The sequence below is a fragment of the Botryllus schlosseri genome, chromosome 9 (assembly GCF_051294905.1).
Source record: "Botryllus schlosseri isolate E-star chromosome 9, Bs_hap1, whole genome shotgun sequence".
Taxonomy (NCBI): domain Eukaryota; kingdom Metazoa; phylum Chordata; class Ascidiacea; order Stolidobranchia; family Styelidae; genus Botryllus; species Botryllus schlosseri.
In genome coordinates this window covers 25,087,458-25,102,624 of record NC_137244.1, presented here as the reverse complement: position 1 = coordinate 25,102,624, position 15,167 = coordinate 25,087,458, and the positions used below count along the sequence as shown (strand labels likewise).

Genomic DNA, 15,167 nt, shown 5'->3' with positions numbered 1-15,167 from the left:
TTGTAAAACTATTAAAGTGAAACAGAACGAAAATAACTTGTTTGAATGTTATCGAAGACAAGTGACATCAATGTTGCGCATGGAGTCAACGACTCTTAACAGGATTACATTACACGAACCTAACATTAGCTGATTATGTTCAAATCGCTTCTCGCGTCGATAATTTAGGCTTAAGTATTTTACAGCGCCCTTCTAGGCTACCAAAAGGTTGCCAAGGCATCAACGAACTGATATATGATACGTATACGACGGATATAAATTAGCGCTCCATTTCCAAAATTTTACCAACCACTAGTCCACTATAATATTTATACGTAGTCGTTAGATCTATGTACATAGTGTAGATGAGGACCATATCATGGTGATTTTCTTTAGTCCTCTATTGGTAACAATTGATCAATTGAATGCTCCGAGTCTTAGAAGGAGCCTGTCGAAATACATTACGTCGCAATTTTAAATATTTCAGATGTCAACGAGTGCAGTGAGGGTACCGACAATTGTGATCAAACGTGTCATAACAATGATGGCAGTTTCACGTGCTCATGTAACACTGGCTTTTACCTCTCCACCGATCGAAGTTCATGCGTGGGTAGGTTGACTGCTTTAGATTGAAATTATACGATGAGAATTGAACAGGGAAGGCGTCATGCATGGTTTTGAACTATCCTCATGTAGCACATCGAAGCATTGGTATGGACGTCGTATGGCATCAACCGGTGCTCCAAGTAGCCTATCTTCAACTGAGGATACAATACGTTTCTAAGACATTGTATATATGCATAAGCATATGCATATGCAGTTCAAATGACTGAGGTATTGGTTTACGCCGCATTTCAGAGCCATGCCTTTAATTTCAGACCTCATTAGATTAGCACGTGATTTCGGCTGCATATGTAATAACGTATATATGCACAATAGGGCTGTTCAAAAATAACCTTTTTTCCTGAATCTTGCAGGTTACTTGATTAAATCGTTAGGTTGCCTTAAAAAACGACGCACACCAAATTTGAATACATTTCAACCAATACTCGCGGATTTCGTAGAGTTTGAAAATTTTGAATTTGCCTGAAAATGCAAAAAAAATTTTTTTTCAGATTTTCCTTTCAACCTTATGAAATTGTTGCGCTGTCTTCAAAAACGATGGAAAACAAATTTGACTCAATTCCAAGCTGCAGAAGCGGAGTTATTCAAGTTTTTTGATTATAATTCTGGGATGATCCACCAATCAAGGATAATCCCAGAATTATCAAAGAAAAACTGAAATAACTCCACTTCTACGGCTTCGAATTGAGTCGAATTTGTTTTGCATCGTTTTTGAAGACAGCGCAACAATTTAATGGGGTTTGCAGAATAATTTGAAAAAAATTTATTTTTGCATTTCTAGGCAAATTCAAAATTTTCAAACTCTACGAAATCCACGAATTTTGGTTGGAATGAATTCAAATTTGGTGTGCGTCGTTTTTTAAGGCAACCTAACGATTTAATCAAGTAACCAGCAAGATTTAGGAAAAAAGGTTATTTTTGAACAGCCCTAATGCACAAACGTATTTGAACTCGAATTGGTCTCGAACCTTACGAGTTTGTTTAAATCCAGGCGACCCTTACGAGTTTGTTTAAATCCAGGCGACCCTACGCGAGATCAGCGAGCTCTTTCAGCATGTATTATTAGTTTATTACTCATTACGGATCTCGTGTTGGAACAAACTCTGTGGATTTGTCTCAAGATCTATAAACCGCTTGACACTTTGTCTCAAATTGGATTTCTATCGATACTAGATACTATACCCAGTAGCCTGCTATATCTGCTGTGCTCAATATTGCTCGACGTTTAGATCATGACGAATGTGCTGCTGCAGGCAATAACCTATGTCACCAAAACTGCCTCAACGCCATTGGCTCTTATTCGTGCAGCTGTGACGCTGGATTCGTCCTAGCTGCTGACGGCAAGACTTGCAACGGTAATATTCTGATATCAAGGTAATTCGCACCAATCTCTCACTAAATATCCCTTATTGAAGACGTGGACGAATGTGCTGGAGAACACGGGTGTGAGCACAAATGCCACAACAACGTCGGTTCCTTCGAATGTAGCTGCAAAGCCGGTTATTCGAAAGACGGATACAGATGCCATGGTGATTATACTTTATTTCGGCGCTTCTTTTCTCTTCATATTGTAGTCCCTACAAATATCAATATATCTTTCATCTCTATGCTGTTATCGGAAATCGAATGAATTTCTGAATAATTCGTAAACAATATATTTTGCATGCTGTATGCGAATCACGTTACTATCAAATATATCACACCGTGTCTAATATGCCTACCTGCGACGATTATTGTTGGGATTCGTGCATACCTTGTTCCTTAGCTAAATGTGATTAGCCCTATATTTCCCGGGTAACGAATCATAGAGATCAAATAATTGACACCATAGATATATTATACCAAAAAATCGCAACTTTGAAGAAATTGCTAACACGTTGCAGTTGTCTTTATCATTGCACCATTCCACGTTTTTTAGTTTCATGTTTGCTTTCAGATATCAATGAATGCACAACGGACAATGGTGGATGCGCCCAGATTTGCATCAACTTGCCGGGATCGTCACAGTGCAGTTGCAACGAAGGATACACCACTGACGGAGCAAGCTGCAACGGTACGTAGCAAACGAACCAAGCTCACAAATACAAAGAGTTTTCTCATGGAAGTGATTACTTCGCTCAGATATCAACGAGTGCAATGGCGAACACGGCTGCGAACATAACTGCGTCAACTCGGAAGGATCTTATTCCTGCTCATGCAATCCGGGATACACCCTTGACGGATTCAGATGCCACGGTAAGAGTATCGTAGTCTATGCAATAGCCCTGTAGCAAAAAGCCCATTAGAAAAATATTTGGTATCGCATTATGCATAGAAAAGATTTTCGCAGTTGCGCATATTCAAATTTCAAATAATGCTGGTCTTTTCAGAGCTCAGCAGATCAAATATTTTCCTATCCAAATATTGTTCAAGATTTTAGGTATCCAGGTGTAGACACAAATCCTAGATTCGATGTCTGTATCTGGTACTGAAAGTTTGAAATGATTGGAATTCCACAACAAAAGTTTACTACGTAATATGTTAATTTATGCTCATCGATGGCACTCTCATAAGAATCACATCACTCCATGAGTTTTTTGTAAATATTGCGATTCTTATAAACTACGGTACACTCGCAATTTTACTGCTGGAAAATCCCTAAAGACGGCCCTGGGATTGTCGCACTTTAACGGTGTATCGTTTCAGACATTGACGAATGCGCAACCGACAACGGCGGGTGCCAGCAAATCTGCACCAACAATCCAGGATCATTTGTATGCAGCTGCAACGAAGGTTATGATGTCGACGGCTTCAACTGTCTTGGTAAGAAAGAACGTGACAAAATATTGGTCGCATTTTACGTTGTTATTAAAATAGGCCCAACATTCGTATTGAATATTTGCCATATTTCAAGTATTTGAATCGTTGGCCCGTTTCAAAAAATCGTCTTCAAAATTTGCCTTACTGTACGACTAAAGCTCCCGGTTGATTCAGAGTTCAGACTGTTATCAAAGGGTTGGACCTGCTAAATTTACGAATTGACAAAATCACAGATGTTGATGAGTGCGCCTTGGACACTGATGGATGTGACCAGACTTGTACAAACAATGAAGGCTCATTTACATGCTCTTGCGATTCCGGTTTCACGTCACAGGGCAAGCGATGCTTTGGTAAGATACGCTACAGTGCTCAAATACGAAAGATGTATACCTTGTAATAAACTGAAATTGCAATAATTCGGAATTAATAAATTTTGCCGCGTTGCAGATAACGATGAATGCGCCTTGGGAACTCACAACTGCGACCAGATTTGCGCGAACGAAGTTGGTAGCTTCTCCTGTCTTTGCGAGACGGGATACGCCTTGAATGAAGACGCCACTACATGCAGACGTGAGACGAATCGAAGGAAATCAGCATAGGTAGACTTCAAGTAACGATTTTTGAAATCTAACAGCCGTATGCCCGGATGGATGCATGAATGGAGGAGAATGCACCGCGCCTGAGATCTGCACCTGTACTAGACACTTTACTGGAGATTTGTGCGACATCCGTAAGTGTCAGCAATTTAATTTGAATTTAATATCATTACACACAGCACAAGTTTGCTAGTCAAGAACTGGAGATGCGATTTCACGCCGAAACAAGCATAATTCATGAAAAGGATATGCCGAATATTTTGTTCTCCATACACAGCCGTCTGCTATCCGTCATGCGTCCACGGCGAATGTACTCAAGGAGAACTCTCCAATACGTGCGAATGCAATGAAGGCTGGGAAGGCGATGGGTGAGGGCTTTATTCTACAAGTTGAATAGCTTACAACACTTTATCATATGATGGCGTCGTGGGCATCGATATCACATGTTATTTCTATTCGGAGGAACTTTGATACCTCGCTAATTAGAAATAGTGTAACCATATGTTCGTGTGACTCGTGAATGGATAAGTTGTGGTCGTGAGTGTGTGTGCTACGAACCTTGGTGCAAGTTCGAAACCGTCCAGATTTAAGTCAAATATCTTGTTCGGCTGAACTTATATTATGTACGTTTTTGCGAGGCCGTTGATCAACACTATAATGTCATTCGACTTCAAATTAGTGATTATCGCAAGCCGCTCCCATGTATGAAACCAGGAATTGACACTATCCTGTAAATTTTCATACAGATGCGAAGTAGATATTGACGAGTGCGCCATATATGCCCCGTGTTCTCAAAACTGTCAGAACACTGACGGTTCATTCGTGTGTTCTTGCGACGCGGGATTTCTTCTTGCCGACGACGAGACAAGCTGCTTCGGTGAATATTCATATGCTACCGTATAGCTGATCTGATTTGGTATTTTGCATATTTTCATGAAAATGATTGGGTCACTATCGTAGAGTGACACCCACGGCGGTTGCAACTGCGTGTTATGTATAAACTAGAAAAAAGTTATCAACCCGAGACAAATTCCTGCAACTTTCATATTTTAATTTTCACAAACGCACACTCATCTACAGATATCAACGAATGCGACGGCGGTGAACATTCTTGCGACCACAGCTGTCACAATGAAGAAGGTTCATACTCGTGCAGTTGTAAAAACGGCTACATTCTTGCGAATGATTCCTCAAGCTGTCTAGGTAAGCTATAGCTTTCAATTTCGGTCGACTTATGCATTCGAACAAATCTCTGACCGTACAGACGTCGACGAATGTAAGGGCGGAAAGCATGGCTGTGAATATGACTGCATCAACGTTGTGGGATCATTCTTCTGCTACTGTGCCGACCACTACTATTTGGGCGAAGACGGCAAGAGTTGCTACGGTAGGTTACGCGCCATCGATAACTAAAGCTGTATGCATGCGAAAGAAGTAACATTGATAGGCCAACCTCTTGATAAACTGTCGCTTTGCGCGCCCTCGATTTATCTCACATAGTCATTGGTTAGCGTTCAGATTTGGCACTGCCGTCTGTGATGTAGCCTATCCCATCGAGTTTAACGTTTACTGCTCTTCCGAAGTCATTTGCTTTTGCGTTGACACAATCAACTCCTGAATGACGGCTTTCGAGAATATCCATTTAAAGAAAATATGCGGTTTGGTAAATAACACATACGACAGTTCATACCCACTAGTTCATGCCAACAAATACCCGCAACAGATTAAAAGTCATGTAATTGAAGAAGCGACCCTCTTGTCAATTTGGCGTATGTACAGGAATCTCGCATATGAACTTGGAAACTCACTTACTTTCACCTATATGCTCGTGCAATGGGAGGTTGTACAAATAGGAATACACAGTCACACCATAATGACGCGCTGAGACGCTGTGATATTTCAGAAATTGTTGACGAATGGACACTTAGTCGCAAAACCTGTTCATGCTACTTTGATCCATCGCGTACCGACTGCGCGTGTTGCATACCCGGCGGCTGCCAATGCGGATCTGTCAACCCTAACAGATGCGTCCAGTGCGGATATGGAGATAGTTGCGTTGCATCCATCGATGGTGAGATATCTGTCTTAACGAGCGACCGGTGATATTCTTCATGAAACGAAACTTGCAGAGGTCGCTTCACCCTGCTTGTTCAACAATTCTAAACTCGGAAGACTCGGAATGAATAGGGCCGCAGATTGCGACGGACGTGGTCGCTACTTGCCGATGCAATGCAATGACGAGAAGTGTTGGTGCGTGAACAGATGGGGCTTCAAGATTCCTGGTTCTGACGGAGCCGAAGAAGGAATGTGTGGTGTGTATCAAAGCAATGTCAATTGCGATAGACTTTCGCAGATATTTAATTAAAGATTGTTGGGGCCTCTATAATGTTGTTGGGAGCTAGAGATCGGTGATTCTTAACCGATTTTAACTAAGGGGGGTTCGCTGGAGGTCAAGACGCTCGACGCATACGCAGTATAAAAATCAACTGATTCGGAGTAACTATTCATTATATTCCTTTGGTTTTGCGCGTAATCGCGTGTTTAAATAGTTTTGTCCTTCTAACAATGTTGTTGAATGGTGATGCACAGTCCATATTGTGCAACAGTATTGTATGGCAATGTGTAATGTGACAATTTGGGGTCCGTCGAATGCTTCTAGATTAGCATACAGGTTCGCCAATTAAGTTAGTAGAGGTTAAGAACCACTGCTATAGATTTTGAATCATATTGTTTGGAATATAATGATCGATACTATCGTATTTACGTACTAGTGAGCTGTAATTCCACCTCTTTCGTTGTTTCGCACCCTGATGAAAACGTCATTACGTACTGCAAGCTTACTTCATAATAACTTCACACATATTTTTAGTTGTAGCGTGCCATCTGGATTAGTTCCATAATTCCTTGCATTGCAGAAAACACGCACGTCCTGAACGGATGGACCCTTCCAGGAAAATGCGCCTGCGACCATGATCCTACCAAGAAGGACTGTGCTTGCTGTCGCAGAGATGGCTGCCAGTGCACTACCCGTGGCGGTCGAAGCATGTGTGTGCAATGTGGACTCTCATACGTGTGCGGTGAGTTGTCTATCCATGTCTCTCCGTAAACATGTACGGAAAAGTCACAATTCTCGAAGAGATCCAGCCGTTAGAATTGAAATATATACACGTACCGAAGTTTACGGGTTGATGCGAATGCATATAGTTGGATAATCTTACGGCCGTGAAACAAGACGTTACATATATACGAATCGTAGCGCTGACATTTCCGTGGTGTTGAGTTATACATGGGCTATGAACGTGAGTGAAATAACCAAGCATTTTTGTTTGTTTGTCCGTTTGATAAAGCTATAAGATCCAGCCCATTACGTGGGAGTATATACAAATAGACATGCAACATACCAAAATCAGCACGTGTGTGAGTCAACGTAGTTGGCTATTGCAACTGGTACGACACAAGAGACTAAGCCGCTGCAGGTTCGACTCTTAGTAATAGCGCTTCCATGGTGTCGAGGTATACTTCCGCAGCAAGCAAACCGACGTCACCATGATCAGAAATTTATAAATTAAATTGCAATTTGCAGAGAATCTTGGGGCATACTACAACAAGTTCGACTTCATGGTGGAGCCAATGGATTTCTTGAAGCTCGCCATGCAGAAGGAAGAGTAACCCGCAAGATATCGCCACAGGAGCGTAGACAGTAGATGGATATATGTGCTTTGATATATGTCGTCTTGTCCGAAGCTTGTTCGTCTGTCTGGTTTATATGTGGAAAAATAACAGAAACAGTGAACCGCAAAAACTTTAAATTGGAAAATTCTAATCGTAAATGGTATATACTGACATGCCACCTAGTAATCCCCACTGCCTATCAGCCGTTCCGTGCATTCTGACCGTATCTTAGTGGAATTACAATATGCGTGTGCAATATGCGAAGTCGATATAGTTCACACTCAATACCACCAAAGCTTTATTGTATTTTTCTCTGATATTTTGTTTTGTCTTCGTTTTATTTATCAATGTTGCTTATATCTGCTACCTCCAAGCAATGCATTTGCAAGGAAATTTGTGCTATACAGTCGAAATATAGATGAAACACGTGCTGAGATTGATCCAGCTAATGAATACGGCTTCAGGGAACGCGTTCATTATATTTAGCTGTAGAGTAAGTTGTTAAAATATACGGGATATGTTATAACGTTAGAAATGAGTTGAGAATATAATCGAAAGAGATCATAACGATATAATTTGACTGCGGGATATTGGTGCATTAACCTCAAAGCGACGAACATCATTCTAGCCACCTTGAACGCGCCATCTCACTCTATCCAATTGACGATGAATGATAAACTTCGGCATTCATGGTGTTCGGTAGGAGAAAATGGTCTCGCCTGGGTTGTGGTGCCATAAATGTTTATTCGTAAATTATAATTGAAGGATATAGGTTGGCTTAGAACTAGTGTTTATATTTATATATCGTATCCAATCACGTCCACGTGAATTCAGCAGGCGTTCGGCGTTAGGTGAGAGGTCAATGTGAGTTCAACCAGCTCGTCATAGATATCAAGGTAAGTCAACACCGTCCGGTGCAATGTGCAAATTTTACTGTTAAATGGCAACGTCTCAAAAAGCGAGGAGTCTTCACTATATATAGCCGGCCTTGTGTCATCAGCGTATGAACTAAACAAAAAAAAACAGCAGCTCAGCCAAATTTACTGGGGCCAGAAAGTTTCCGTGCCCTAATGTTCATCAAATGCAATCTAACAGTTTTTGAGGAAGTGTAAATGTAAATGCGAACCAAAGTTTTGTAATTCGTAGTTATCAGGAGCTTCTTTCCTTTTGCATTTAATTTAATTTTACACACCTTATCGGTATCATCCTTATCACCGATGCCTTACCAATTACATTTCATTTGCCTTACTAAGCTTTGTGTATGTTCGTTTGATTACATTTCACTGCCTGTCTTGTAGTCTATTCGCTGATAGTCGTTGCCAGTCGCTCAGACTTTTGTTTGTTAATAGACGCTTGAAAATTTTTTCTGTGTTTGTAGTTTCAGTACTCATGATTAGGAATAGTTCGAATACATTCGAGTTTTTTTTTTGGTTAAAGGCTATTCTACGTATCATGAATGAAACATGAATAGCTTGAGATTGTTGCTAATTACGTCGCTACGGCTGCCGAAGGGCACTTCTCCACCGACTCAATTACATGTTTAACAGTAATTGTAATTGTAATTATAATTATTTACATATTTAACAGTAATTGTAATTGTAATGTAATTGAAACATGCAAGGAAGTAATTATAATTGTCATTGTAATTGAACTGAATTAATGTAATTGACCCAACTCTGGTCTGGACGTGACAAATTATCAACGTTACTTCTGTAACAAATACATGTAATAACATTGTTTTACCAACTGTCACAAAATTGCCCTTTCGCATACAATGTATACATTAAGGGTGTTATTGAACAGTATATTCATATTGAAATGAACCCGAATATTTGCGGCTGACACTCGTCAGGGGTAATCGTCAGCAACTAGTAGAGAATTGGAAAGAACATTGTATATCAACAATCGTATCACAAAATATGACGTCACCAGCATTAAATTTCGTGAATGAGAGGGCGTTCAATGTACTATATTTAGGTGGTACACAAACTCCTTTTGTTGACAGAGTTTTGGTTGGTGTATTTTGATAAAAGTCGCCTCCAAGGCAGACAAATGGAATTGTGAACGGCCTCGCCCAACGATTCCAGCCAGTAGCCCCATTGCTACAGAAGAAAGTTTATATTTATTATATAAAAATAAATAAATAAAAATTTGAAAACTTTCTGTTCACCCCATGAAAGTGTTAGGTTGTCTATGGAAACCAATTCTTTAATTATTTATTATAGTGGTGCCGTAAATACTATTTTATTCAAATCCATGTTTTTCGACGGCAATAACTCCGCTTCCACTGGCTGGAATTTAACCAAATTTGTTGAACATCGTTTCTATAGACAGCCTAACACTCTCATGGGGTGAACGAAAAAATTTCAAATTTTTAATTTATTTATTTTTATGTAATAAATAGAAGCTTTCTTCTCCTGTAGCAATGCGGTTACTGGCTGGAATTGAACCAAATTTGGTGTGTAGGCTTAAATTAGGTAACCTAACAATTTTATCAAGTAGCCAGTATGATTTGAGGAAAATAGTCATTTTTGAACAGCCTTAGTATACATGCGTGACAGCCGAATTGTTGTGGCCGCATATGCGACGTCAATGCATACAGGGTTCTGTCATTAACCGATAGTCATTGGATCCTGCAACAACATTCAGCAAACAACTATTCTCAAAATTCGAGTTTGCAAACTTGACTGCTCACGTCAATAAAAACTAATACAGCCTCGTTATATAATCAAGGTTGCACTAATATAACATTAGATGATTGCAATTTTAATTAATCATTGATCGCATCATACGATTAAGCCGGTTCGCATATGGCTAAATTGTTTGCCATGTCAATAATTACAACACCTCGATTAAAATCACCAAGCTATATGAAAGGGTGTTGGACATGACGCAAATATATCTTCTCGTCGCCATAATCACTGATGCTTCTTTGGTGATTATACGCGTAGCATTGATGATGACAAACATAAATCTAACTTGGGATAGCAAAAGCTTTTGGCGTAACGTGTACGAGATGAGTTATACTTCACAGAGTGAAGTCAGTTTACATTTTAACTGTTGAGGTTTGAGAAATAGTAAGTGATTTTGAAACAATTGATAATAAAAGACATAAAGACGAGAGATGACTACTCTACAGCGTACAGTTGTGCGATTTCACAAAAATAGTCACTGTATAGAGAACCTTGCAAGGATCGCTTCGGAACACGAACCTATGAATCATCGAGCTCCGCATACCGAACACGAACATGAAAACTGAACAGTTAGTTAACAGCATTCCTAGTTAGTACGTTTTAAACAGAGTTTTAAACAAAGGCATTTAAAGAGAATAATGTTTTTTTCAAGTTGTAAAATTGTGCCTTAATTGTGTAAACGCTCCCCCCAAAAAACACATTTTGTATGAGCGCACGGACAATTACCATCCGATATAGCCAACGTATACAATATGGGATGGGTGGAACCCTCAAAACAGTCGGTTTCACAGCTATAGTACGTGTATATTTCGTCAAAGGAGCTATATTTACCCTATATTTTCATATGTCAATGACAATTAACTATGACATCACAATTGGATATTCGTGACTTGGAAAAATGAAAAACAAGTTTTAAACAATGGCCTTGTTTTAAACATGATTGTTTTAAATTCATTTTCGTTTTATGTGCGACCCTACATGTAGTGAAGTATCGTTAAGCTTAATAATTATATACATACGTTTTGTTAACAGGTTTCCGATTTAATTCACAAATAGGCGTGGGTGAGAATCAACAATGAAGAGATTAGTGAATAGCCATATCGCGAAAATACTATTTGTACTTGTTACGATTTCGAGTAAGTAGCCTATCATGAATTTTACCCAAAATATCCGTGAATACGCATTATATTACGCATGGCACGCCACTGTCATATATATAGCAAAGAAAAGCCTCCGTCATTGCGGTGGTGCCGCGGTATACTGTATCTTGGTATCGTGGCAGCTATCGGTTTTTGTTAAACGCTGTTGCCAGACAAGGGCATTGTCCATTTGTACACTGTATAGTCATTTATCGGAAACTATATGGACGGCGGGGCTAGGTTGCGCACTATAACGTGGGATTATATTAGTTTTGACACACCCAAAATAAAGCATTTGATCTGCAGTGATTCTGTACTCACTGCTAGGGCTGGGCACAATGATTCCAGTACTCGAGTCAGAATCGAGTATTAATTTTGGTGATTCGAGTCGAGTAGTAAAAAAAGATTATTTCGAGTACTGGAATTTTACGTTCCTCGTCAGTGAACGTTAATTTATCAAGCAGGATTATAATTTCGATACTATTTTCCATTGTAGAAGCCTTGAAACCTTGACTAGTCGTGTCGCAGCATACGAATCATATAGTACAAAGCTACGAACGTTGCTGGCTATAACACATTTCCGAAGTATTGATTATCTCACAACATTGCCTCAAAGTTCAATGAAATTAGTACGGTCTAAAATTACCAAAGTATCTTTAAAGTGATGGATAACAGACATTATATTATTGTTGTGGCACAGAAGGTGCATATTTGAACTTTGACATATTACATTCTGTTATGGCGTCATAATGACTCGATGCAAAATACGTGACTCAGAACCGAATCACTCAGGTACTCGATTTTGCCCAGCCCCACTCACTACTCACACCACAAATCTATTAACAAGTTAAACACTTAATGAACGTTGGCATATACTTCAAATATCCGAGATCGCAAAATTACCACGATGACCTATGATTTGACTATGACTTGCCAGTTCTTCTTGACTTGGTATATCATATTGACTAAATTTGAAAGCGCAACTTTGACCATTATATTTAAGACACTTTATAGACGTTAAGTCTTCATTTGCAAAGGAATAATTTAGCATAGCTCACCCTTCGCAAGCTTCATTCATTTCTATATTACGTATTACGTCATGTTATTTATGAAGATCAGTGTATAGACAAGTGATCCCGTACCTCTACATGTAACAATACAATAGTTACATAGATTACATACAATCCACGGTATACAGTTGAATAGTATATTCATAAAAGTCGACTCTAAGGCACACAAATGGAAGAATTGTGAACGGCCTCGCCCAACGATTCGAAATCGGTCGTCTCGATAATTATTCGCACAAATCGTATTCGATCGATCAGCATCAATCTTAAGCGGATGAGTGAGGCCATTAATTCTGCCATCGGCAAACATCTGTTAGATAATCCGATTCGTGCGAATAATTATCGAGACGACCGATTTGAATCGTTGGGCGAGGCCGTTCACAATTCCATTTGTGTGCCTTAGAGTCGACTTTTATCAAAATACACCAACCAAAACTCTGTCAACAAAAGGAGTTCGTGTACCACCTAAACTAGTACATTGAACGCTCTCTCATTCACGAAATTTCATGCTGGTGACGTAATATTTTGTGATACGATTGTTGATATACAATGTTCTTTCCAATTCTCTACTAGTTGCTGACGATTACCCCTGACGAGTGTCAGCCGAAAATATTCGGGTTCATTTCATATGAATATACTATTCAATTGTATATTGAAGTTCTGTAGCTCCAAGAAGCTCTACAATCCACGGTGTAAACAGATACAATACAGGATTTATCCACCTTCATGCATTTTCACATTTGTTACGTTCTATGCCTGTTTGCAACAGTAATCACTGGGCCTACATCGGGTAGACTATATATACGGTGAACGTTCAATATGAATCCAATGAATTCATTCTTTAACAACTGAACCACCATCAAATGTGAGCACAATACGATTACTTATTCAGAGAACAGATTGACGTGAATCGGGCAGATCACGGGGCATATGTGATAAATACGAATGCAAGAGACAACACGACATAATCAGTGACACTAAGTAGTACTCTAAAACAAATTGCAATACACGGGCAACATATTAAAAGCACGAACACGATCTGCTTTAGTTGTCATAGTATTTGTCATACCCCATATCGACATTGCAAGACTTTGATAAATAGGATAATAACTGAAAAGCGGTCGCTTGGAATTTAGATTTTCCTTCTGCGGATTCTCAAACGTCACTGCTAGACTGCCAGTTCGCAGACGCAACAGACTCGTGCGGCTTTCAAAACGACGATGGCGTGCCTGCAGAGTGGCTTTTGAATAAGGGACCCACTCCATCACGGAATACAGGGCCTGACAGTGATCACACGACTCAATCAGGTGCATTGCATATTTATTATTAATTGCCATCTTCGTAACACATCGAAATCGGGCATCGTCATTCCAAATTATAAGGCATTCATGCATGATAGAAAAGTTTGACAGCTATGAATTTTTCAGCTCTTCCATATTAGATCAGAGAACTGTATTTATAGTGTTTTTTAAAAATTAGATTACAATTACTGAATTTGCATAAACTTGGAAATTCCGAATTAGAATTATATATAACAGAAATAAAGTACAGTTCATCACCATCATTGGTTTATTAGCAATTTAATCAGTTCAATACACCACAAAATGCGATACAATTGGAAGGTGTCGAAGCGTCTTGGAGTTATAGTCTATGGAATCAGACACCAACCTTGGCCTAGGCGATGTAAAGAAGAGGCATGCACATTGCACACTCAATGAAAAGTAAAAGAAGATAGTATAGAAAAAATTAGCGACAAAATGGGCTGGCATGTCATGGAAGGCGAGATCGATAGGTCAGGTCGTGGTCCGGTAATCTTGAGGATAGACTATTATTCATTTAGTAGTAATTGTTTGTATTTCGACTTGAAGGTGGACATTAGGGCTCTTCAAAAATGACTTTTTTTCTCAAATCGTACTGGCTACTTGATAAAATTGTTCTGTTACCTAATTTAAGCCTACACACAAAATTTGGTTCAATTCCCGCCAGTAACCGCTTTGCTACAGGAGAAGACAGATTCTACTTATTATATAAAAATAAATGATAAAAAATTTGAAATTTTCTGTTCAGCCCATGAAAGTGTTAGGCTGTCTATAGAAACGATGCTCACCAAATTTGGCTCAATACCAACCAGTGGAAGCGGAGTTATTGCCGTCGAAAAATTTGGATTTGAATAAAATAGTATTTACGGTGACCGATTCTTTGTTTATTTATTATAATTGTGCTCACCGTAAATACTATTTTATTCAAATCAAAATTTTTTGACGGCAATACCTCCGCTTCCACTGGTTGGAATTGAACCAAATTTGGTGAGGATCGTTTCTATAGACACTAGACAGCCTAACACTTTCATGGGGTGAACAGAAAATTTTCAAACTTTTTATTATTTATTTTTATATAATAAATAGAAACTTTCTTCTCCTGTAGCAAAGCGGTTACTGGCTGAAATTGAACCAAATTTTGTGTGTAGGCTTAAATTAGGTAACCTAACAATTTTATCAAGTAGCCAGTACGATTTGAGAAAAAAAGTCATTTTTGAAGAGCCCTAGTGGACATGCTCGTCGACTGACGGGTGACCTGCGGGATACCGTACCGCAGGTC

At 39.3% G+C, this 15,167-nt stretch overlaps 2 protein-coding genes across 2 annotated transcripts in view; both read left to right on the top strand.

Moving 5' to 3' along the window:
• Window positions 1-8,106, top strand: part of LOC145446622 (uncharacterized) — a 49,972-nt gene extending 41,866 nt beyond the window's left edge. The window contains exons 36-52 of the mRNA XM_080324969.1: window positions 467-589; window positions 1,833-1,958; window positions 2,019-2,132; window positions 2,540-2,656; window positions 2,725-2,838; window positions 3,289-3,405; window positions 3,636-3,752; window positions 3,850-3,972; window positions 4,037-4,132; window positions 4,276-4,366; window positions 4,745-4,875; window positions 5,079-5,201; window positions 5,263-5,385; window positions 5,902-6,069; window positions 6,128-6,310; window positions 6,914-7,075; window positions 7,582-8,106. Of these exons, the coding sequence (XP_080181095.1) occupies window positions 467-589; window positions 1,833-1,958; window positions 2,019-2,132; window positions 2,540-2,656; window positions 2,725-2,838; window positions 3,289-3,405; window positions 3,636-3,752; window positions 3,850-3,972; window positions 4,037-4,132; window positions 4,276-4,366; window positions 4,745-4,875; window positions 5,079-5,201; window positions 5,263-5,385; window positions 5,902-6,069; window positions 6,128-6,310; window positions 6,914-7,075; window positions 7,582-7,667 (2,114 nt within the window). The 3' untranslated portion in view covers window positions 7,668-8,106. The remainder of the gene's footprint in view (window positions 1-466; window positions 590-1,832; window positions 1,959-2,018; window positions 2,133-2,539; window positions 2,657-2,724; window positions 2,839-3,288; window positions 3,406-3,635; window positions 3,753-3,849; window positions 3,973-4,036; window positions 4,133-4,275; window positions 4,367-4,744; window positions 4,876-5,078; window positions 5,202-5,262; window positions 5,386-5,901; window positions 6,070-6,127; window positions 6,311-6,913; window positions 7,076-7,581) is intronic.
• A 3,226-nt stretch (window positions 8,107-11,332) lies between these two features.
• The window catches only part of LOC145446340 (MAM and LDL-receptor class A domain-containing protein 2-like), a 34,352-nt gene continuing 30,517 nt past the window's right edge, over window positions 11,333-15,167 (top strand). The window contains exons 1-2 of the mRNA XM_080324605.1: window positions 11,333-11,499; window positions 13,706-13,876. Of these exons, the coding sequence (XP_080180731.1) occupies window positions 11,439-11,499; window positions 13,706-13,876 (232 nt within the window). The 5' untranslated portion in view covers window positions 11,333-11,438. The remainder of the gene's footprint in view (window positions 11,500-13,705; window positions 13,877-15,167) is intronic.